The sequence below is a fragment of the Engraulis encrasicolus genome, chromosome 6, assembly GCF_034702125.1.
Source record: "Engraulis encrasicolus isolate BLACKSEA-1 chromosome 6, IST_EnEncr_1.0, whole genome shotgun sequence".
NCBI classification, from domain to species: Eukaryota; Metazoa; Chordata; class Actinopteri; order Clupeiformes; family Engraulidae; genus Engraulis; species Engraulis encrasicolus.
In genome coordinates, this window is record NC_085862.1 from 21,675,207 (window position 1) to 21,699,580 (window position 24,374).

General features: G+C 46.8%; 1 protein-coding gene across 2 annotated transcripts in view; it reads left to right on the top strand.

Annotated features, from left to right (window-relative positions):
* The window catches only part of btbd8 (BTB domain containing 8), a 67,855-nt gene that overhangs the window by 24,684 nt on the left and 18,797 nt on the right, over positions 1 to 24,374 (top strand). For both annotated transcript variants that reach the window (XM_063200909.1, XM_063200910.1), the window contains exons 10-13: positions 6,089 to 6,191; positions 8,344 to 8,526; positions 13,220 to 13,429; positions 20,501 to 20,630. In XM_063200909.1, coding sequence (XP_063056979.1) covers positions 6,089 to 6,191; positions 8,344 to 8,526; positions 13,220 to 13,429; positions 20,501 to 20,630 — 626 coding nt within the window. The remainder of the gene's footprint in view (positions 1 to 6,088; positions 6,192 to 8,343; positions 8,527 to 13,219; positions 13,430 to 20,500; positions 20,631 to 24,374) is intronic.

Genomic DNA, 24,374 nt, shown 5'->3' on the forward strand with positions numbered 1-24,374 from the left:
GGGAGGGAGGGAGGGAGAGTAGTGTGGATAGATAGAGCGGGAATGGGAGTAGTTCAGGGGTGAGGGTGGATGTAACTTCAACAAGACTGAGATCACAGACACTCAGTAACAAGAGAAATTGTGGCGTGTGTGTGTGAGAGAGAGAGAGAGAGAGAGAGAGAGAGAGAGAGAGAGAGAGAGAGAGAGAGAGAGAGAGAAGAGAGAGAGAGAGAGAGAGAGAGAGAGAGAGAGAGAGAGAGAGAGAGAGAGAGCGAGAGGGGGAGAGAGAGAGAGAGAGAGATTGGGTGGATGCCTGACATTATTGAGGCCTAGTGACTGACAGTGAGATGAGAGTTGATTGTGCGTGTGTGTGTCTGTGCAGTCCTGCTCGTCATTGGCTACAGTGCTACACACCTGACAGCGATAGGGGATTGTTGTCATTAGTGGTGTGGATCGGCACTGCCCTCACGATCCGATTCGATCACGATTCGGGAGGTTGCGTTTCGATTCGATTCGATCCGATTCAATTCTACAATGCATTGCAATGCATTACATTTCTACTGAAAGCAAAGCAAATGTTTAATCAGTCATGATGAGGCAATACAAGTAGTCAGATACTGAGCAACAATTTATTGGCTGTTTTCTGTATCAGTCTGTATCAGTCTTGCAATGTTTTGAAGTGCTTTTATTTAATTTATCTTTCATTTGCTCCTGAAATATCCATGGAAGTAATTGAAACTTAAAAAAATTGCCGGATCGATTCTGGAACTTGCCGGATCGATTCTGGGTCGTCCATGCCCCGCATCGATTCGGACCGTTGTTGACACCACTAGTTGTCATGTTTACTTCACATCGCCCCAGTCCCCTTGTCCACTCCTGCTCCTGTACCTCGTCCTGTCCTCTTCTCCAGCTGTACTGTATTCTTCAGCTGTCCTGTTTACTTCACAGCACCCATCTCCACCGGTCCTCTTCTGCACTTGTTTGTTTGTCCTCTTCTCTACCTCTCTACCTGTATGCCTGTCCTCTTCTCAAGCTGTCTACTCGTCCTCTCGTAGCCAGACAATTAACCTAACCTGTCTACCTGTCCTCCTCTTCTGCTATAGTTTTCACCTTTCTGCCTTTCTTCAGGTCCAGTTGTATTCCTCTGTACTTCTGGATCTGTTTTCTTTTTTTGCTTGTTGACATGTCCTCTGCCGCCCTCCACACTAAGACCCGTTAGAAACACTGTCTACTGTACTGGCCTAGAAAGGCAAAGTGCAGTAACTACGCCAACAGTGAAACTGACAAACTGACAAACTGACAATTTCAATGTACTGAAAGGTTGAAACACACACCGATGACCTCCCTTTTAATCCCTTTTCATTTCGAAATGGAAAAATGAATGTAGTTGCTGCCAAAGGTGGTTCTACAAAGTATTAAACAAAGGCTGTGAATACTTTTGTAAATATGATTTCTTTGTTTTTTATTTTTATAAATTTTCAAAACTGTCAAGACAACTTGTTTTTCACATGGTCATAATGGAATAATTTGTGTAGGATTTTGACAACAGAGATTCATTTGTAGCATTTGGTTTAAGGCTGTAAGATAATAAAATGTAAAAAAAGTGAAGCGCTGTGAATACTTTCCGGATTGATTGCATGCGAGTGAATGTCGTTGATGGTGTCTATGTGTGGAGCTCTTTGAACTGTGTCTTCGCTGCCTCCTTCAGTCAGCATCACTTCACACAGCACAGAGTGAAAAATAGGACGCTGCAACCACACGTGACCTCCAAATCAAAGACTTCAAAACATGCACTCTTGAGTATATTTAGAAGTGTACTTTATGTGAGCTGAACATCTCTCTGCCCCATAAATCTTGGCCATTCGTGTGCATCGGTCTGTCGGGCAGGGTGTCCCAAGTGTGTAGGGGTGCTAGAGGGTTCTTGGGGGGTCTTGGGGTGTCAGAAGGGTTCCATGTGAGTAACTAATGTTCAGGACACTCTAGGGGTGGAGCTATAGGAGGGGCAAGCAGGGCATTTCCCCCTGGGCCCAAGGCCCTCCTGTATTGGTTGTGGGGGCCCTATGCATGAGTTTGTGTTTGTGGGTGTGAGTCTTTGAGGGGCTGCAAGGAATTCCTGTGTCCTGTGAATCCTGGTGTTGAGAGTTTTCTCAGTGTCCTCGTGTGGTGTTGCTGTGAGGAACTCCTCAGCTTCACGAGGCTGCATCCTCACGTGCAGATGTATACGCGCCCACAGCCAAAGAGAGCAAATGTAGGTCGAGCGAATGAGGGTGAAATTTTATTTCATTATTTCCTGTGTGTGTGTGTGTGTGTGTGTGTGTGTGTGTGTGTGTGTGTGTGTGTGTGTGTGTGTGGGCACTAGTGTGTGGGCTGATGACAAATCAAGCTCAATGAGATGTACACATTGTTTTTTTCCCCTTATAGCCACACAAGCCTCTCCCTCCCTCATCTTTCTCTCTTGTCCCTAAGCGCTGTCGACAGCACACACACACATACGCGCACACGCACACACGCCTCTCTCTCTCATCCCTAACCGCTGTCGAGTGCAGTTAACATTTGGACGTCAGCACACACACAGCTCTTCTCCTGCTTCTTTCGCACTCTAAACACACACACACACACACACACACACACACACACACACACACCAATCATCTCATCGCTCCCTCCCTCTGACCTTCCTTCACAAGTTCAGCTCAGGGGTCAGTGTGTTTTTTTCTTTCAGATCTGCGAGTGGTGAAGTGAGTGGTGAGGTTTAAAGGGAGGAATAATTATGAGATCTAGGCTTTTATATCCAACGCTGTATGAAAGTACAAACATTAGCCTACATGTTAGTGTTTGTAGGACAGAAGTTCAAAGATCAGACATGATTTTAGGAGAGAAACACAAAAGTATTATTTCATTGGGGGCGCCATGTGAAAAGTCCCAAAGGACTCTCGACTGTCTGAACCTGCAGCTCCTCTTGTACTTGTACAACGCATCATCAGTAGGGTAAAACTAACCACAACCTTCTCAGTTTGATTATACAGTGAGATAATTTTTACCCCTCCTCGTCTCTCTTCCCCATTACTTTCCTGTCTCCTCTCAAACGGTCTTATGCAGTAAAGGAGGAAGAGGCACAAAATTAGTCTACAAAATGTTAATTTCAATCATGTAAATAAACTCCTGTGCCACATTTCACTCCCATAAATGAGTTCCCATGTAATACTTAACCGTCATAAGGACTTGTGTTATTGGGGTCTCTTAGTGCGTCTCTCAGCCCTGTACAGCGTCTCTCCACTCTACTGTACATGACTTGCTTATCGTGCCAACATCTCTCTTTTAGAAACAACTGGCCGCCATTCTGGCTAGCCACACGAGCGTGTGTGTGCGTGTGTTTGGTGTGTGACAAGAATGCATGTGTTTAAAGCTATCCCAAGGCATCTGGCATGGCTGATGTTTGTGATGTTGATGGTTTTGTCAGGCCAATTTTAGCTGTTGCCAATCATCTCCATGTGTAGGTGTTTTCGGCGTGCATGTGTGTTAGACTGTGGTATACCTAGGCATCTGGCATGGCTGATGTTGATGGTAAATGTTGTACGATGTGTGGGTGTTTTCTCTGTGTGTGTGTGTGTGTGTGTGTGTGTGTGTGTGTGTGTGTGTGTGTGTGTGTGTGTGTGTGTGTGTGTGTGTGTGTGTGTGTGTGTGTGTGTGTGTGTTTGTCTGTGGTATGCTGAGAATCTGGCTGAAAGGCATGTGATGGTTGGAGACCATTTCCAGTTCCTAGTTTGCTGGTATTTTCCATGCGTGCGTGCGTGCCTGTAAGCACAGTATGCCACAACTTGCCATTTGCAGTTTGTATGCTTGTGTTTGTATATGTGTGTGTGTCACAGGTAGGGGACGCACGTATTTTTGGACGGCGCCCCCATTTAACCAACTACCACCCTGAGGAGAACACTGTACACAACAACACATGCGAGGAGACAAGGGATAAGTTTTAGTCACAAGTTGTTTTATTTTCTTTACCCTAACCCAGTCCTGTATGCCCCGAGGGCTCGATTGTCCATAAAAGTCTTTTACGCCCAGGAGGGGCTCTGTCCCATCAGTCCTTTCGGTCAGGTGAGCAGGGGTGGTCGTTGGAGAGGGAGGGCAGACTGGAGGTGGATGAGGCTTCTTCCTCTCGTCGCGTCGGTGTAGCTGGGGGAACAGAGGGAGGAGTTACCAGCCAGTGTTTCTGGTTCGAGTCGGCCAATACAGACTGTTTACTTTTAGTTGCTTAAGTGCAAAACTACTGGCGCTCCACACTAGTATGGATGCGCTGCTCAGACACACGTGAATAATACGTCACACTTCAAAGTTGTATTCAAAATGCACTGCAATCGGGTCTAGTTAAGCTACTTGGCAAAACCAGTACAAAACACACTGTGAGCTTAAATGAGCAGCTACCCACACTAGCGTGGGGGGTAGTGGTAGTGAATTACTCTCACACTGTATTCACTAGCCCAGTGGAAGGCCGAGAGAGAGAGAGAGAGAGAGAGAGCACGAGAGCGAGGAGGAGACTAGTGGCCCGGCGCAGCCTGTGCATTCCGGGAGCGGGGCTTCAATGGGAGGTCACAGAACCCAGTGCATTTGAGGTACGAATCGGTTACTTAACTCATTGAGGGGTGAACGTCCTTTCACCCCTCCGGAGTTTCCAACGCGTTGAATCAAGCCTGCGCTCGAGGCGCGCACCATCGGGCAGTATGCCAACACTTCACCGGTCACGCCACAGGCCTCCGTCGTCCGGATCCATAGGATCATCTTCGCGCACCTCACCGTTGCACTCTTGGTTCTGTCCGGCTACCGGTAGAGCCTCCCCACGGCCCCCTCCTGCACAGCTGCTCGGCCGCAGCCACTTCTCGTGAGCCCTCGGTAACTTCTCTCACTTGTCGGCGTCTTCTCTCCCCCCGTCCAGTCTGTCGTTGTGCTTCGAATCAGTCTCTTAAAAACAGTCCTCGGTCCAGTCCGCTCCAATCACCTTCCCTCCCTTTGCCACCCCTCACTTGCATCCAATTGTCTCGTAATTAAAGGTCTGCGCACCAAAAATAAAAACAAACCAGCTCCTCTGTTTAAGTCCAGGTCCATCACTAAAAACATCCCCACGAGAAACAAGTTCTTTTTTTTTTGTTCCCTCCCCCACTTGTCCTAGTCACCCCTGTGACATGTGCGTGTGTGTGCTTACGATATTGCTAATTGATAATATCCTAACGATATCGCTCAGCATGTTGTTGCCGTTATAGTTGATGGGACCGGGGGAATTGTAACGTTTTTAAAATGTTGTGTCTGTGTGTGTGCGCGCGTCCGTGGTCTGTGGTCCGTGGTCCTCTTATGTGCGTGTGTGTGTGTGTGTAGTAGCAGTAGTCCAGAGGGCAGAGGCAGCCATAGAGATTATGAGCATCATACTGAACCTATGTGTTTGGGGTAGGGATGGAAAAACTTGAAAAAACTCTTAACCGGCTACTGAGACTCATTAGCTGGTGGTTAACCCTGGTAAACTTAAATTGTACAGCGCTCGCGTGCCTGATATGCACAGCACTGGGGTTTTTTTTATTTTTATTTTTCACATAAGCCTGTTTTTTTGCTGCGCAGACAGGACCTGCCATGTCCAGCCACTGTTGCCAGATGGAAAAAAGCTGAATTATCGTACTAAATCCTCAAAATTATCATTTTTGGGGGCTTTTTGGGAGGAAATTAATTATTATTATTACAACCGGTTAACTGGTGGCAGAACATTTTAACCGGTTAAAGTTGATCCGGTCGACTATCGGTTAACCGGTCACCGCTTAACATCCCTAGTTTGGGGGTTGGGTAGTGGTAGGTCAGGCATAGTGAAGATGAGCCTGTAGTGTGTGTGTGTGTGTGGGGGGGGTCTGTCTGTCTGTGTATGTGAGTAGTATTGTGTGAGTTTTGGCCAGTAGTCGTGGGCAGGGTAGGGCAGGCGTAGTGATGATGAGGTTTTAATGTACTCTGCTGTCCAAAGCCATTCTGGACTCTACAGATAACCGCCATCCCCACCCCATAACTCTCCCTCTGTGTGTGTGCGTGTGCGTGTGTGTGCATTCGTGTGTGTGTGTGTGTGTGCTCTCCATCGTAGGTGGCAAGCAGAGCATTTTGTCAAGTGCTGGTCTGAGAGGAGCTTTGCCCTGCTGCCTCCGGACCTCCAGAGGGACTGTCTCAACGCCGTGACACAATCCATGGTAACACACACACACACACACACACACACACACACACACACACACACACACACACACACACACACACACACACACGGAAACAAGACACGCACTCACACACACATCCAGGGAAACACACACACACACTCACAAAGTGACTCACCCTCATTCCCATTCTCTCTGTAATACATCCAGAGAACTAGCAGGCATCACAAAGTCATTAACATGCAGGTCTCTCCCCACTTCAATGACTACAGGCTCCCAGGTAAATAGATGTCAAAGGCAGACACACACACACACACACACACACACACACACACACACACACACTCAGACACACACACTCAGACACACACTCAGTAACACTCAGTATGATCACAAGCAGTCTGCCCACGTCAATGCACCAGCCGGTTGGGCTGGAAACCTTACAGTACACACACACACACACACATTTGCTCCATCACATACACACACACACACACATTCACCCACACACAGACACACACACACACACACACACACACACACATTCACCCACACACAGACACACACACTGTATGTACGCACAAATAAGCTCAGAGTGCGTCCTAATGAGCAGTTGTAATTGAGTGTGTGTGTTCTGCCTCCGCTGAGGAGGAAATGAGCTGATCTGAAGGCCAGATGCTGACCTCTGAGTCACCCACTGCACGCCTCCAGGGTGTGGTGTGTGTGCGTGTGCGCGCAGCGCTTGTGTGCGTTCGTGTGTGTGACTGGCTGTCTGTCTTTCTGTCTATCAGGCTGGGTGTGTGTCTGTGAGCAGACCACAAGTTAATATTTTCCTGCCCACCAAAGTAAAAGTGTATACTTTTAATGCAAACATGAAGCTATTCTTAGTATGGTAGCCATGGAACAGGCATAACATAACAATAACATAACCGTGTTATACGTTTGTCAGTAGTGTAACACTGTAGTGCACAACATTATTGTATTCTATTTAGGGCTGCACGAAATAAGAAAAATATGCGATACACGATAACATGACTTTATACTGCGATATCGATATTACTCGCAATATTTAATATATACCGGTACATATATTTCCCCTCTCTACTTGCCATTCTACACTTAATCATGTATAAAACAATTGAGAGCAATGTTTTCTTTCCAACATTATTTATTAGGAAAAAACATGGCTAATATACAGCATCAACCTAAAATGTCAACATTAAAAAAAGTACCTTTTCACCAAATTTGCTTTTATTAAAAATTAAAAACTTTTTTGCGATACGTGCACAACTTTTGCGATATATATATATTGCAAGCTGTGATATCGTGATAATGATACATTTCCGATATATTGTGCAGCCCTAATTCTATTTTTATTTTGAGGCGTTTTCTCAACATGTAAGTGGATGAGGACTAGGCTGTAGGCTGTAGTATAAATGAAGTAAATGTGTGTCTGTGTGTGTCTAATGAACGGTACTTACAAAGAATGAGGACTGTGAGAACAGCGCCAGTTGTCCCAAAACCTGATGGTGCTGTTGATGCTGTGGCATAGTGGGGCTGTAGTGTGTGTGTGTGTGTGTGTGTGTGTGTGTGTGTGTGTGTGTGTGTGTGTGTGTGTGTGTGTGTACGTAATGTACTTGTCAGCTGTGATGTAGAGCAGCGGTGCATCTGGGCGGATGAGGGTTAGACATGTCTATGGGCAGCTGCTGTCCCTGACAGTGGAAATGACCTCACCCTCAACAGGCACACACACTGGCAGTCACCGCATGACTCGTAGTACCCATAGAGATACACAGTAACTGTTCACTTCCCAGTAGTTTTCACATATACTGTCTACCTAATATATTCTTGTATTGTTGTAGGGACTGTTACGCTTTCAAAATTTGTTCATTTAGCAGTGCTTCCAGCATGTCAGTCTGTCGTACAGCCCATTTAAATAGAAGTGTGCCTAACTGTAAAAGTGGCTCTTTTCAGGTGACTGCTTTGTGTAAATGAATGTGGCAGCAAGTACATACAAAAGACAATAGCAGACCCAGAGGATTAAATACTCACAGAAATGAGTCAGCAATAGTGGAAACAGTTGGATGTGTTCTTAGAAAATCGCTCTGTTCTAAAAAAAAATCTTTAAAAAAACGTTTTTTTGCATACAGTGAAGACCCTAATAACGTGTGTGCGTGTGTTCCTACAGACGGTGCAGAGTGCCATGACGGTGTTGTGCAGTAGCGAGCAGCTGATTGGCTGTTTGCCGGAGGTGAAGTGGGCGCGGCAAGTGCTGGCACTGGCCAATGAGATCCAAGAACAGAGCCTCAGCATCATCGTCACTCACCTGCCCCAGGTCACACGCACCCAGGCCTTCCACAACTTCCGCAGGGTAAGACCACACTGACACACGCACACGCACACGCACACACTCACACACACACGCACACGCATGCACACGCAGACATGTTCCTACTAAATGATTATGTGTCATAATATATCATTCTGTGGGAATTGCTAATGCACAGTGTTGTTCTCTAAGGATAGGAACCACATTCTGCTCTACACACACACACACACACACACACACACACACACACACACACACACACACACACACACACACACACACACACACACACACACACACAGGGGGTAGGTGAGCATATGTGTGACAGCAGGCATCCATTCTAACTGGCAGACAGAATGCAGTGATCAGCTAAAAATACAGTGAATGATGGCCACCATCACACACACGCACGCACGCACACAGAGTAAGCTGCACTGGTAGAAATACTGCAGTGTACTTACAGAAATAACACCCATGCAAATATCTTGTATGTTGACATATTGCATCACTGCACCACTGTGTCTGCTCCCAGAGACCCACTAACACTTATATCCTGTAACGTCTGCAGAAAAAACACAATTGTTAACAACCAACACAAAATACTTAGTAACAGATAGCACAAAACTGTGCATGGATGACAGCAACAGAATTCACAAAGGCAGGACAATGTATGCTGCGTGCTGTCCTTGGACAGTGCAGCATGCAGTTGAGAATTCTCCTCGCCACTATATTTTATATGGCAACATGGCTCCATACACACATCCTGACGTGCTCCTGTAGTAACGCTAAGTAAAGCCGCACCCTCCTCCCCTACACACACACACACACACACACACACACACACACACACACACACACACACACACACACACACACGCACATCCCCAGCATTTTGGCAAAAGCACAGCAGCACAAGAGCAGGACAGCTACATGCTGCAGACCAGCGTGTTCAAATCCCCTTTTACACACCAGTGCTGCCAGCCAGCTAACAAGCATGAGTCCCAGCCCACAGCACATTACTGCCAGTCAGAGTGGAGCAGAGCACAGTGGAGCAGCGTGGAGTGAACTAGAACAGCGTTATGCGTCTATCTGTATGCATTAATGCATTAAGCACCACACACACACATACACACACACACACACACACACACACACACACACACACACACACACACACACACACACACACACACACACACACACACACACACACAGACACACACACACACACACACACACACAGGCACACAGGCACACAAGCACACAAGCACACAGGCACACGTACACACTAGAGCAGTGTTGCCTCCGGCTCCTCTCCACACCAGATGCTACTTAGCACAGCGCCAGCCCCAAAGCCTATAGCCACAGCATGAACATCCATATGACCAAGTACCAATACAAGCCACAATACAGTGATAGATCTTAGACCCTATAACCTCTTCCTCCCTCAACATGTGCTAATACTGCGGTGTCTGGAAAGTGTCTGTAGGCCTATATAATGTTTTTTTGTAATGTCTATAGTGACTGATTGACAAATAAGAAATACTGACATGTGTTTTCATGCTCCAATGATGCACCATGCATATTCTACAGTATCTGTATTATATAGAAATACAAATACACCCATGCAGCCAGTCAAGTGTATGCCAGCCTGCTCACAGACAGTTTGTCATTCTGATCACACATTAAGTGGCTTTTATTGCTCGTAATTGAAGCCGTCTGCTGTCCTCAACAATATATTTGCCTCCTCATCTGCAAAGTCTTTTTTGGTGAACCGGCTGCTGTCAGTGTGTAGTCGAGCAGTGTACATCCTGAGAGTGTGGGTATGTGTGTGTATGAGTATGTACCCAGGTGTGTGACTGAGGGCATAGTGTATGCATGCATGCAGACGAGAGTGTGTGCGTGTCTGTGTCTGTGTCTGTGTGTGTGTCTGTGTCTGTGTCTGTGTGTGTGTCTAATGCCGTGTACAGACCAAGAGTGAACGGAGCGAATGAAGCGACGGAAGTCATTATTTCTTTATGGAGGGCACGCAACCTGCGCTACCAAAGCGAATTCGCCAGGAGCGAAGCTTCTTGCGCGACCAGAGCGAATTTTGACGATTAAACTAAATCTAATCGCAGGCGAATTCGCTCTGACGCTGTTCGGCGAAAACCAATCGGAACGTTCATATCTCCGAATGTCCCAGGCTGTCGAGCCAGAGCCGTTATGTGATTAGCTGAATCAAACATGTCAATGCTGCGTCTCGAGCGAATACAGCGAATTCAAGGCGAAACTTCTTCTGCTACCCACGCTACCAGGCAGCATAGTTCGCTCTTGGTCTGGACACGGCATAGGTGTCTGTTTGTGGTATGTGTGTGTATGAGTATGTGCCCAGGTGTGTGACTTAGGGCACAGTGTATGCATGCTTGCAGACGAGTGTGTGTGTGTGTGTGTGTGTGTGTGTGTGTGTGTGTGTGTGTGTGTGTGCGTGTGCGTGTGCGTGTGCGTGTGCGTGTGCGTGTGCGTGTGCGTGTGCGTGTGCGTGTGCGTGTGCGTGTGCGTGTGCGTGTGCGTGTGTGTGTGTGTGTGCGTGTGTGCGCGCGCGCGCGCGCGTGTGACTTGCTGTGTCCTCTGGCATGTTGCCTGGTGACACTTGTCACGTCAGGCTCAGCAAATGGAGTCCGACGGAGACAGAGAGGGGGTTGGGGGGCGGGGGGTGCGTCCCTCAGGGAGAGCGAAAGAGATAAAGTAAAATAAAGGAAGGTAGAAAGTATCCCTCAGAGACAGGAAGGTCTTGGGGCGTCTCATCGCATACAGCCTGCAGTCCATCACCTTCAATACAGAGAGCGAAGGGGAGAGAGATGGAGAATATCAACAGATGTCAGGGAGATGGAGAGAGGTGAAGGTTGAGACAAGCCTTCATGGCCCATTCAGTTGCTTGTCGCGGTAGGAGTAAGAGTAGGAGTGCCTCAACCAAGCTACAGTCACTCACCCTCACCACAGACAACAAGAGATGTAGAGAGAGACACAGAGTGAAGGAAGAATGAAGCAAGAACTTGTTTCTATCCCAATCTCTGACTCCCACCCTGATGAGGATGGGAGCCGCTGGGTGGATGGAGGAAGCTGCAAATGTCCTTTTGATGTATGATATTCAGTATGTCTGTAGCGAAGGGGAGTAGAGTTGCCCAGCTGGGACTCGAACCCAGACCTTCTGGAGTAGTAAACTGGGGCTCTGACCGCTACACCAAAGAGCCAGGCTCATTGGCATGTTAGTCAGAACACACCCACAACCCTAGTGATGGTCACTCCATCACAATGTCTAACAGTTAAATCAATTCTTCAAGTTTCCTTCGTTTAAGACATGTAAAAGTTGAATATTTTACCTGACATGTTTCGACGGTGAGACTTTCGTCTTCATCAGAGGGTCAAATGGATGTTGATGTGTAACATGCTTTAAAACAGCTGATGTTGTGGAGGTGTGACCAACATTGACAAGGAGGAGGAACTTATACATGTCGGAAACTTTCAGAATTAAATGTCCTTTTGTCTGAAGTAAAACACACATTCCAGCGGCTCAGCTATGTTTAGTGTCCTGGAGGACTATATTCTGGGCTCTGATGTCAGTTAAGTAGAGAGCGAGCTAGGCCATCTCACGACTACAATATTTTTTGAAAAAGATCAAAATGGCAGAGGAGCTGGAGGATGTCTGTTGTGTTCGGTGATGGGCAGAGCACATCATCCTTTTATGGTGGCATTGCCACAAGGGAGGTGGCATCTGGTCTCGTCTGACAAAAGGCTCTGTCATCTAACAATGCTTTGATGTCATATCCTCTCGAGGGAAGCATTGTGGTTGTCGTGTTTTGAACAGACATCTCTTTCTGGAGATGTGTATATTTTACACACATCAGGAATGGGGGGTATCTCACATTTTAGCTACGGCAGAGTAAGCATCTTTGGTCTCACCCACTCGGTGTGTACCTCAGTTTCTGGACCTTTCTTTGCAACATGTGAAGTCACAGCAGTTGAAGCGATTTTCTGCGCTGCACGATAAGCACACAGAAGAAGCACATAAAGACATACAATGAGTAAAATGTCTAGAGACTGTATGTCCTTTCCTCTGGGTTTTAATAGGGTGGGATTTCCATTACTGTACAGCAGGTATCAGCTCAAGCTATAGGCTCATCACTATACAACAGTCACTATAATCATAATATCATCATAATATCATCATCATAACATGTATAGGCCTTTACAGCCACCCTGTGCTTCTTCCATCATGACATGAGTACCATCTACCCTGTTCTCATATGAACCCACAAACCAGAGAGCCATGCATTCACCATTCACATTGTTGGTAACTGCACATCACTGTGAGCCATCTTAGAGTAGAGTAGTAGAGATACGTCAACGAGGAAATTAAGGATTCCGAACATGTAGATTAGACAAATAGTCAGTTTTAATCCTATTGTGTCTAGCAAGTGGAAAAGAAAAGCGGTCAGTTGCAGAGGGCATTCAAACTGTGTGTGAGTGTGTCTGTGTCTGTGTGTGTGTGTGTGTGTGTGTGTGTGCACGTGTGCGTGCGTGCGCGTGCGTGCGCGTGTTACTACTCCGCATGCATATGTGTGTTAGTACGTGGTGCGTGCTTTTGCATGTGTGCATGCATATGTCTTGGAGGAAGATGTTCATTTGTTTGTCCGTATGTGTGTGTGACTTACAGGAAGATGTTCATGTATGTGTGTGTGTGTGTGTGTTTTAGAGGGAGATGTTGACTGCGGACCCTGCCCTGCTGCGTAAGCTGTGTGATGCGGTGCGTGAGGCGGTCTCTGTGGAGAACTGCTGCGAGCTCTTCCTGGCCGTACAGCAGCTGTGTGGAGACTTTTATGATGACGGCGCCGCTCCCATGGACACCTGTGGTACTGCATCCATGTCCAGCCCTGATGAGGCACACCTGCAAGATGAAGTAGAGGTGAGTGGGAGTGTGTGTGTGGTAGGGAATATAAGAGTGTGTGTGTGGTAGGGCGTGTAAGCAAGTGTGTGGTACAGTGTTTAAGAGTGTGTGTGTGTGTGTGTGTGTGTTGGGGGGTGCGTGCATGTGTGACGCCTGTGGTAGTTCACTCTACTCGAACCTTGATGAAGCGTGGAAGCAGAAAGCAGTAGAGTTAGGAGAAAATTTGGGGGGGGGGGGGGGGCGCTGATATGTAGTGTATGTCTATTTGTGTGTGTGTGTGTGTGTGTGTCATCGAATGGTTGTGAGCATGTGTGTGTGGGGGGGAAGAATGACATGGCAAGAATGTGCTCGGGCTCCTAGGTGCAAAAGCAGACCTCTCTGCATACTGTACAATGTGGCTGTGAATTGGAATGTGCAGCAGAGAAAATATAATATACACACATACAGTATGCTGTACATGAATAACGCACCAATCATATGCATACTTATGCGCTTTGAAGAGATGTGTTTTTGTATCAGATGAATACGCACTGCCAGAAACTGGGTCAGTTGTATAGCAAATGGGCTAACACAACTAGTAGGGCTGTAACGATATTGCATCGAACCGAGGGATCGCGGTACGCAGACCCACGAACCCCTATCGCGACCCTTCCTTGCAGAATTGCGATGCGCCCTTTCCAAGTTTACCCCTCAGTCTAGAGAACAGCAGGATACAGGCATGTTTGCATGCGCTTAAAAAAGACAAGTAGAAAAGGGGCGCGCACATAGTAGTAACACTTCCATTCACTCATCTCTCTTATAAAATGTTCCGTCCAACCAGCACGTGCATCTGTGGTTACCCATTGCCTGAGCAACCTCCGCGAGACGAAAAACTTGGGCAAACGTCGGAAAGTAAAGCACAGAAATGAACAGCAGGCCAAGAAGGCTTTATCAAACGTGTGAAGACGTTTTTTATTCATGCATGCGCCGTTGTACGTTGAGTGGAGATATACGTTGAGCGGACAAAGAGAGAGAAAGAGAGCGAGAGAGCGAGATGCTCCGCCTGCCCAAATTCTTAAGGGCCGTACACACACGTCGCTGCTATTTACTCGCTACTTGCTCACTCGCCTACTTGCCACTCGCTCTGGGTGATTTTGTTTACTGGTTGTCATGGTTACCACTGTCCGCGCCAATAACGTCCGTACGAAACAAAATGTAGGCCTACGCTGTTTAACGTTGATCGTGTGCTATGCACAACCATGCATATGAGCCTTTGATGGTGTAGCCTACACTGTATTGGATGTAATTTCCTCAGCACTTTTCACCAAAGCGTGATGGCGTGCAGAAGTTGGGTGGTCAGAACACCACAGGGGCAACGTCACCTGTCAATAATCTGTATTCTGCATTCCAATTGGTTACTCGCTTAACTCGCGTCGCTCGAAGATAAAATAAGTTTATCTCGGAACCCGCCCACATCGCATCGCTTGTACTCTCCTCGCCTACTCGCCAGCGAGACTCGCTGGAACACGTAGACATTCTATTGACTTCATCCGCTGAGCGAGTAACTAGCAGCGACGTGTGTGTACGGCCCTTTACACAGCCTGAAGTCGCCACGCTCTAATTAGGGAGTGTCGTAAGTCGGGCGAACGTTGAGGTCGATATGGATATCTAAGCAGCATTTCTTCCCCGCATTGACCTCCAGCCATGCTCCATTTCAGCCTCTGCATCCATGCGCGCTCTTGACAAAATGTCAAATCACAAAACCAAACAAAGGACAACGTGCATGTTGCATAGTGAGAACATAACCGAGGTTCATTTCGAGTTTTGTTTGTAGGCTATAAGCGTGTGCGCGCTGCTGCACGATCGAAAAAGTTACAAAAACATTAATCATCAAAATTAAGTGTTGCATTTCTGTAAGTAACTTAATAGCCTACAACATGTTTCCTGACAAAATATGACCAGTGTTGTTTTCAGTTAATGTTTGGATAATGTTTGATAACGTGAGACAGTTGTTATAGGCTACCTATTGGAAGTGGAACCCTGACCGTTCTTTCTCCCTCTCACAAACGGTCAGCATCTCGGCATGATTTGATCTAAGCCTATTATTATTAATAAGCATATTTTCCCTTGGTGAACATCCCTTATTTGACTGTGTTCTGCTTTGATGTCAACACTTGGGGAACAGGTTGCAGTGATATATCTGCAACATCATTTAGGCCTAGACCTACAAAATTAATGTAGGCAGGTAAATGAAAAAGAAATCATATATATATATATATATATATATATATATATGATTTCTTTTTCATTATATATAATTTTTTTTATTTATTACAATTTTTTTTTTCCTTTAAAAAAATAAATCGTGGGGCGTATCGAACCGTGGGTCATATATCGTGATACAAACCGAATCGTGGGTTGGGTGTATCGTTACAGCCTTAACAACTAGTGATGTTGCTTCTTGATGTAGATATTATACACATCCCCATGCTGAGGTGGTTATTATGTCCTAAAGACGCAGTGTGTGTGTTTAAAGGCTTTATAAATGGCTCTGTGCCATTATCCTAGTCCTGTCTGTCCTGGACAGTACTGCAGACACTCTAGGCAAGGCAAGGCAAGTTTATTTATATAGCACATTTCATACACAGGTGCAACTCAATGTGCTTCACAAAGTTAACAAATGTAAATGAAAGGAAACAGGGAAGAAAGAAGGAAATAAATTAGAGTGAAAAAACATTTCAAACATTAAGATAAAGCATAAGGTAAAAATAATAATAAAATAAAATAAAATTAATTAATTAATTATTACTCCAGTGAAAGTGTTCCACAGTGTAGTGTAACTAGGAAAACATTGTTGTGCTGTAGGTACAATAGTGGTGAGGGATTAATGAACTGCCAGTCAATACCCTGTTTTGACAAAATACTGTAGTTACCGGTAAATTAAAGGGTTTTTTTTTGCGTTTTTGTAAGGCAGAAAAGCTTGCTTGCAGCGATGTCCAGCGCTGGTGACAGCCTGACTGTTTCTAATTTTTGGTGAGCCAATGTCCTTCGGGTGGAACGTTTTCTTCTGGACAAAAAATAAATACTGGTAAATCCAAAAGTATAAATTGTCCTCCGGGAGATAACCTGACTCTGGCCAAATGAATGGGTTCCGCCTAGCCCCATGAACATCTGGAACATTGCCATACGCTTACGTCTGTGAAGGCGTGTCTTCATAAAAAAAAATCTTGCATGTGATAACCCCTTGTCTGACATTTTAATTAGGTGCTAAATTACAGAATTAGTGAGTGAGTCCATGCAAGCGGCCAATTGTTGCCTGAAACAACTGTCGCGTTTCATTTATTTTTCCCTTCTCCACTACGTGTAAACTTTGAGTAAATCTCTGAAAATCCTGCCATGCTGATTGGTTCGGCCGCATGGCGGTTTGGAAGTTGAGCGAATCTGAGATGCACTCACTCCAGATCCTTGAGTAAGCTCATGAAGCTGAACTGAAATACACATGTTAATGGGAGAGTCATGATTGTGAAAGAATTGGAATGAGTTGGGGGGTTTTTTTCTTCAAGTGACATTGCTGCTTTTCATTTTTTTTAATGAAAATTTTTTGCACATCCTGTGCTAAGGTGATAAATCAAGTCTGATTCGAGTTCTGGCGGAGAGACGTCTGCAACACCTAAAAATAAAATGCTTTTTCCATTTAATATATGCCACTGCTTTTTCCAGCAAATATTTGAATAGGGTGTATTTAGACTGACTGGTAGGCTACCTGCATGTACCGTAAGTGCTGCCCTCTTGCCAGCAGGAACAAGTGAGCCTTTCAAACAAGATGATAGTGACTCGCCTACAACTTTATTTCCAGTAACTTTTCATTAGACTCTCTAGCCAGTCTGGTTGGTTGCCCTTTCAGAAGCCTACAGCCTGCCTGGATGACTTCTCTGCAGTTTTATTCCGTGTATGCGTGCGTGCACGCTTGTGTTTGTGTTTGTGTGTGAGCTCTGCTGCCTCAATGCACTGAGCTTTTACCCTGGATTGTGAGCACAGTCTTGGCAGGAAGACTATGTTATATCTACGTAAATGATCTGTTGGAATCATCCATTAGCAAAGCCATTTCTCTGTTTGCTACTCAGCTAATGTAAATGCACTGCAACCTTCAGCAGGAATTATTCTCTTCTGGGCACCCAAACGAGAGTTTAAATTGGGTCGGAGCCCTCTGAAGCTCTGCTCCCCCTCCTTACCTCAGCAATACAGCCGACCAGAGATGAGCTAGTTAGGGCATAGCTGAGGGTATTCCCATCTGGGTAAATTCAACTCAGTCTTTCATATTGTGGCTATGATGACGTCTGTAGCGCATCACCCTCTGATGCAGAGTTTATTATTATTATTATTATTGTTATTATTATTATTATCACCCCCCCCCCCCCCTTCTGTCCCCTCCCCAGCCCCAAACCATGTCTTTATCACCACATGTTGGTTACTGTAAACCACGCCCTGTTACCCACATTTGTGTGGGTTTCGTCGGTCGTTCGGGCGGCTGTGACATGCGTCTAGAGCAGCACGTGTTGCCGTAGTGACCGAGCACTTCCCTGATCCGCGGCTTTAAGCCCGATAATGGCGCGTCCTCAGGAGGGGAGGGATTACACCACAATGACACTCACTGCTGGGAACCCTGTGGCTCACACTCTCACACTCCCAGGTCTCTCACTCTCACTCTCACACTCCCAGGTCTCTCACTGTCACTCTCACACTCCCAGGTCTCTCACTCTCACTCTCTCACACTCACCACGACACACCCAGGCCTCTCACTCTCACTCTCTAACACCCAGGCCTCTCACTCTCTCTCTCTAACACCCAGGTCTCTCACTCTCACTCTCTCACACTCACCACGCCACACCCAGGCCTCTCACTCTCACTCTCTAACACCCAGGCCTCTCACTCTCTAACACCCAGGCCTCTCACTCTCACTCTCTAACACCCAGGCCTCTCACTCTCACTCTCTAACACCCAGGCCTCTCACTCTCTCTCTCACCATGACACACCCAGGCCTTTCTCTCTCTAACACCCAGGCCTCTCACTCTCACTCTCTAACACCCAGGCCTCTCACTCTCACTCTCTCACACTCACACTGACACACCCTGACACACCCAGATCACTCACTCTCACTTTCTCACACTCTCTAACACCCAGGTCACTCAATGTAACTCACACACCGAGCTCACACATTCACACTCGGGTCACACACACACACACACTCACACTCGCACTGAAATCACACACTCACAATCACATTTTATAACACTGAGGTCAAACAACCCTCACACTCATGTTACACTCTCTCACTCAAGTCAGACACACTCATTCACTCCCAGGCTCCCACACTCATTCACTCTCAACCCTCAACTCTGAAGACTCAACTAATCTGCCCTCTGCTCTCTGACCTAGAGATACATGCTGTATTCCACACGTCTGCACCGGACTCGTCTCTTATAGTGGCCCTCAGTCATGTGTGCACTACAGTAGTTTGCATGTTTGGGGAAACACAAAATGACTGAATTCAACTCTGTTTAATAAATTAAGGTGATGTCAAGACCCAAATGGTGCCCACATGTATTGTGAGTGACAAGGCACTCTGCAAGTCAGATCGGAGTGATGTTGGGCTGTAGCCTGTAGAGAGAGAGAGAGAGAGAGAGAGAGAGAGAGAGAGAGAGAGAGAGAGAGAGAGAGAGAGAGAGAGAGAGAGAGAGAGAGAGAGAGAGAGAGAGAGAGAGAGTGAGAGAGTGAGAGAGAGAGAGAGTGAGAGAGAGAGAGAGTGAGAGAGTGAGAGAGTGAGAGAGTGAGAGAGTGAGAGAGTGAGAGAGTGAGAGAGTGAGAGAGTGAGAGAGTGAGAGAGAGAGAGAGAGAGAGAGAGAGAGAGAGAGAGAGAGAGAGAGAGAGAGAGAGAGAGAGAGAGAGAGAGAGTGAGTGAGTGAGTGAGTGAGTGAGTGAGTGAGTGAGTGAGTGAGAGATGGGGGATTAGAGAGAGAGAGAGAGAGATGGGGGATTAGAGGGAGTAGGAGGTGGTCCATGAGAGTAGGGCGTGTCCTGGTGTAATCTGCCCTGCTCTATTCTACACTGCTGGACTGGACTCATCTTCTGACTGGGTCATCAGTGATGTTTGCATTGGTTTGCATGTGATTGCATTCTGCCTGATGTTGGGGCTATAGATGGTGGCACCAGTGCAACTCTGTGGAACTAAAGAGGGCCTGAAGCTTCTGCATGAGGGAGTTTAGGAGTTTAGGCTGTCCGTAAGTGACATTGCCCTCTGCATGAAGAGGTAGGACGTGTGTGTGACTGTGAGAGTGTGTGGGAGAGAGGGGGGGAGACAAGGAGCAAGAGGGGGGGCAAAAGAGATAAATAATGTAATAAACATAGATACAGCAAGTAATACAGCAAACGAGACAATGACAAATAAGACAGAGAGAGAGAGAGAGAGAGAGAGAGAGAGAGAGAGAGAGAGAGAGAGAGAGAGAGAGAGAGAGAGAGAGAGAGAGAGAGAGAGAGAGAGACAGGCTTTTGCATAAAGGGAATGTGTTTGCACGAAAGGGAGACTGACTTCTTCGTAGAGAGGTGGAGTGTTTGTGTGTGAAAGAGAATGGCTTTTGCGTAAAAGGAATGAATGTGTTTGTGAGGGAGAGACTGGCTTCTGCGTAAAGGGGTGGGGTGTGTGTGTGTGAGAGAGAGAGAGAGAGAGAAAGAGAGAGACTGGCTTCTGTGTAGAGGGGTGGAGTGTTTGTGTGTTTGTGAGAGGGAGAGAGTGAGTGAATGAAGGAAAAAGAAAAGGAGGAGGTGGAAGAGGGAACCATGGTGATTGGTTGCTATGACGACAGGCTCTCTTAAGCAGCTGCTGATTCGCTCCACTGTTTCTTTCCCCCTCCCCCTTCTTGCACCACCCTTTCCTCCCGCCCTCCTCGCTCCCTCTCTCTCTCTCCTTTCCCTACCTCTCTCCCTCCCCTCCCTGTCTCCCTCCTTCGCTCTCTCTCATCCTCCCTCCCTTCATGCTCCCTCCCTTCATGCTCCCTCCCTCCTCGCTCCTCTCCTCTCTCTCTCTGTGGCTGTGACTCTGTGTGTCTCTGGCAGCCGTTCAGGCGAGAGGTGTGTGCTCTGCGCGTGAGGCTCTGGACGTTCCTGCTCCAGTCCCACTTCGCTGTGCGCCACACCAGGGGATGGGAGAGCCTACCGACACGCCACCGCGAGCGCATCCAAGCAGGTGAGTCCCCTCCGCCTCCATCTCCATCATCACACACACACACATAAACAAACGCACACTCGCACACGTAAACACTCGGAAGCTCATCGGTACACACCCTGCCCTGGCTGCAGCGTCCATGTGCAGTGACTTATTGACTGCAGTGTGTTGCATGCCTGATTTGGTGTGTGTGTGTGTGTGTGTGTGTGTGTGTGTGTGCGCGTGTGTGTGTCTATGGAGCCAGGGCTGCCATAAGCAGACGCAGCTTAATGACCTGTTGGGGGCAGCTGCAAAGCCTCCTCTCCTCTCTGGCCAGCAGGCTATTGTTAGACCAGATGGGGCAGAACGTCGCTCTCTCTCCATCTCTCTCTTCATCTGTCTGTCTATCACTCTTATTTCTCTCTCTCTCTCTCTCTCTCTCTCTCTTTCTCTCTCTGTCTCTTTCTCTCTCTTTCTCTCTCTCTCTCTCTCTCGCACACACACAGAGACACCAATGCTCACCAACCTCGCTGTTTGTCTTATTTGTCATTGTCTCGTTTGCTGTATTTCTCGCTGTATCTCTGTTTATTATATTATTTATCTCTTTTGCCCCCCCTTCTTGCACTGTGTCTCTCTCTCTCTCTCTCTCTCTCTCTCTCTCTCTCTCTCTCTCTCTCTCTCTCTCTCTCCCTGTATTTGTTTTTAAATCTTCTTCCTCCTGCCTGCATATCAGCTGCCATTGTTTTGTTTTTACTCTATTTCTCTGTGTTTTTCCTTCACTGTTTTTATCCCTCTGTCTGACTCACTCTCTCTTCCTCTTTCTTTCTTTTTCAATCTCTCCATCTCTGTGTTTCACTCTCTTAGTCTTGTTTTCCATCTCTCTCTCTCTTCCGTCTCTCTCTCTCTCTCTCTCTCTCTCTCTCTCTCTCTCTCTCTCTCTCTCTCTCGACTATGTTTTTCTCTCCATCTCTGCCTCCCTCTCTCTCTATTTCCTGTGTGAGTGTGTGTGTGTCATCAGTGTGCGTGTGTATGTGCATATGTACGAGTGTGAGTGTTTTTAACGGAGTATGTGTGTTTTGCATGCGTGTGTGTGTGCAAGTGCATGCGTGCAAGTTTTAACTCTATTTTTAAGTGTGTGTGTGTGTGCAGAATGTGTGTGTGTGTGTGTGTGTGTGTGTGTGTGTGTGTGTGCAGAATGTGTGTGTGTGCAGAATGTGTGAATGTGAGCAGTGTGTTTATGGAGCTTGTTGAGCTCGCTGGCGCTCTGATTGAGCCCTCGGCACGCTCACACATTCTTTCACTCAGGCGAAGGAGGGAATGGAGGGAGAACAGAGGAGGACAACAGAGAAGAGAGAGGGAGAGAGAAAGGAGAGTGAGGAGCAACAGTGGAAGGAGAGAGAGAGAGAGACAGAGAGAGAGGAGTGGGAAGGAGAGTCGAGAGAAGAGACAGAGGGAGGGAGAGAAAGAATTGTGGCACGAAAAGAGAAGTGAAGAAAAGAACATAAGAGAGGGGGAATAGGAGTAGAGGAGGGCGAGCTGTGGTCTGGCAGTGTGGATGTAATCTGCTCATAACAAGAGAGGAATAAAGCCCTGCTCTGTTTGCCCACTGCCCTCCCTCATCCCTCCATCTTCATTCTTCCTCCTCCCTCCTCTCTCCCTCTTTTCTCTCCCATTCAGTTCTCCTCTTTCCCTCCTCATCTTCCTGTCTCTTGCTCTCTCTCATGCTCTCTCTCTCTCTCTCTCTCTACTCCGTCTTTCCCCTTTCTCAGTGCATGTATGAGCACGGCTGCAGTGTGTCTGAATAATGCATCTATGAGGCTTCACATCCCTCTGACATTCCTGCTCTGAAGAATTCCCTCCTCCCAGCCAACACATGCATATATATGCACATGTGATCATAGTCAACAACAGAACACACACGCATGCACACGCCCGCATACAGCGCGCACGCACGCACGCACACACACACACACACACACACACACACACACACACGCACGCACACACACACACACACACACAGATATGTAAATTAGCATTCACATACGTCAGCATATATGCCAGCACTCTCACATACACTGGCACAGGCACACAAGAGCACATGCACGCACACATGCACACATACACAAACTACACAAACAAATACACAGCAGCAAACAATCGTGTGAAGAGTCCTGGCTTTGGCTCTGACAAGGCTGATGTCTCAGGGGAGAGAGATGTTCTTTGATTGCAGTCCTCTCAGCCGCTATGAGAGAGAGAGAGAGAGAGAGAGAGAGAGAGAGAGAGAGAGAGAGAGAGAGAGAGAGAGAGAGAGAGAGAGAGAGAGAGAGAGAGAGAGAGAGAGAGAGAGAGAGAGAGAGAGAGAGAGAGAGAGAGAGAGAGAGAGAGAGAGAGAGAGAGAGAGAGAGAGAGAGAGAGAGAGAGAGAGAGAGAGAGCCCCCTTGGGAGAGAGGTGCTCTTTGATTGCAGTCCTCTCAGCTGCTATTACTGAGGGACATAGAGAGAGAGAGAGAGAGAGAGAGAGAGAGAGCGAGAGCGAGAGGAGGGGGGGGGTCTCTTGGGAGAGAGGTGCTCTTTGATTGAGTTCCTTTCAGCTGCTCTTACTGACACGTCTAGGTAGCAGGGGAGAGATAATGGAAACATGGACACATTACATTGATGTCTCTCTCTCTCTCTCTCTCTCTCTCTCTCGCTCTCTCTCTCTCTCTCTCTCTCTCTCTCGCTCTCTCTCTCTCTCTCTCTCTCTCATTCTCTATATCTTCGCATCTCTCTCATCATCTTTTAATCTTTTTGTTTTCATTTTCTGTACTGTATTTCTCATTCTTGCTCTCATGTTCAGTCTTCTCATGCTACTGACCATCGCACGCCCTCTCCTCTCATCCTCTCATGGCCTGTGTAATGGTTATTATACAGATTGTGTGTCGGGTAGAGGTGTGTAAAGCTGCCTTTTGTGCTCTCAATGCCTTCAGACTTCTACTGGCTCACTTGGTTACAATCAACTCCACCATGCTGCACACCCACATACGCAGTTAGTAGGGCTGTAAAGATGCACCCAACTCACGATTGGGCTCGTATCACGTGACCTACAGTTCGATACACCCCACGATTTTTAAAATGTGTTTTTGATAACCGTTTATGGCTAGAATAGGTTACAAGAGGCTACTATTTTCTTAAGTTTAAAAATTATTATTGTTTATTATTATTATTATTATTTGAAGCTTTTAAGCACCAATACATCATATCATGTGGTTGTTTTCTGGACTTGAAGGGTAACAGAACTTTGAAAGCTCGTATGACAGTACTGCCTTCTTGCATCACGATACAGTATCATGACTCTGCTTATCACGATTTCTCGATTCAATATCTTTACAGCCCTAGCAGTTTGTCTATATTTCATCTGTGAACCAGCCCTGGTAGACAACTGATCAGTGCCCATGATAAGGCTGCAGCACTGCTGTTCAAAGTGTTGCTGATCTGAGGTACTGCTGAAAGCCCAGTGCAGACTAGAGATCGGAATGAGATGCCAGTAACAGGAAGGAGATTGCTGGGTAATAGAAGAATGGCGCTTGTCAACCAAGCTATCATCCTGTAATCTCTTTCTCAAAGCAGTGTGGTGTCCGTCTGATTGGCGTTGATGGACAGCTTCAGATGGGCTGCATTTGGGAAGTTAGAGTGGAGTGAGGGGTATTGTTGGGGTTGAGAGGGGTATGTGTGGAAGTGATGGAGTTGATGCGTATCAATTTTTTTAGACGTGTGGATGTGCGCGTGCATCCACATGCGTGTGTG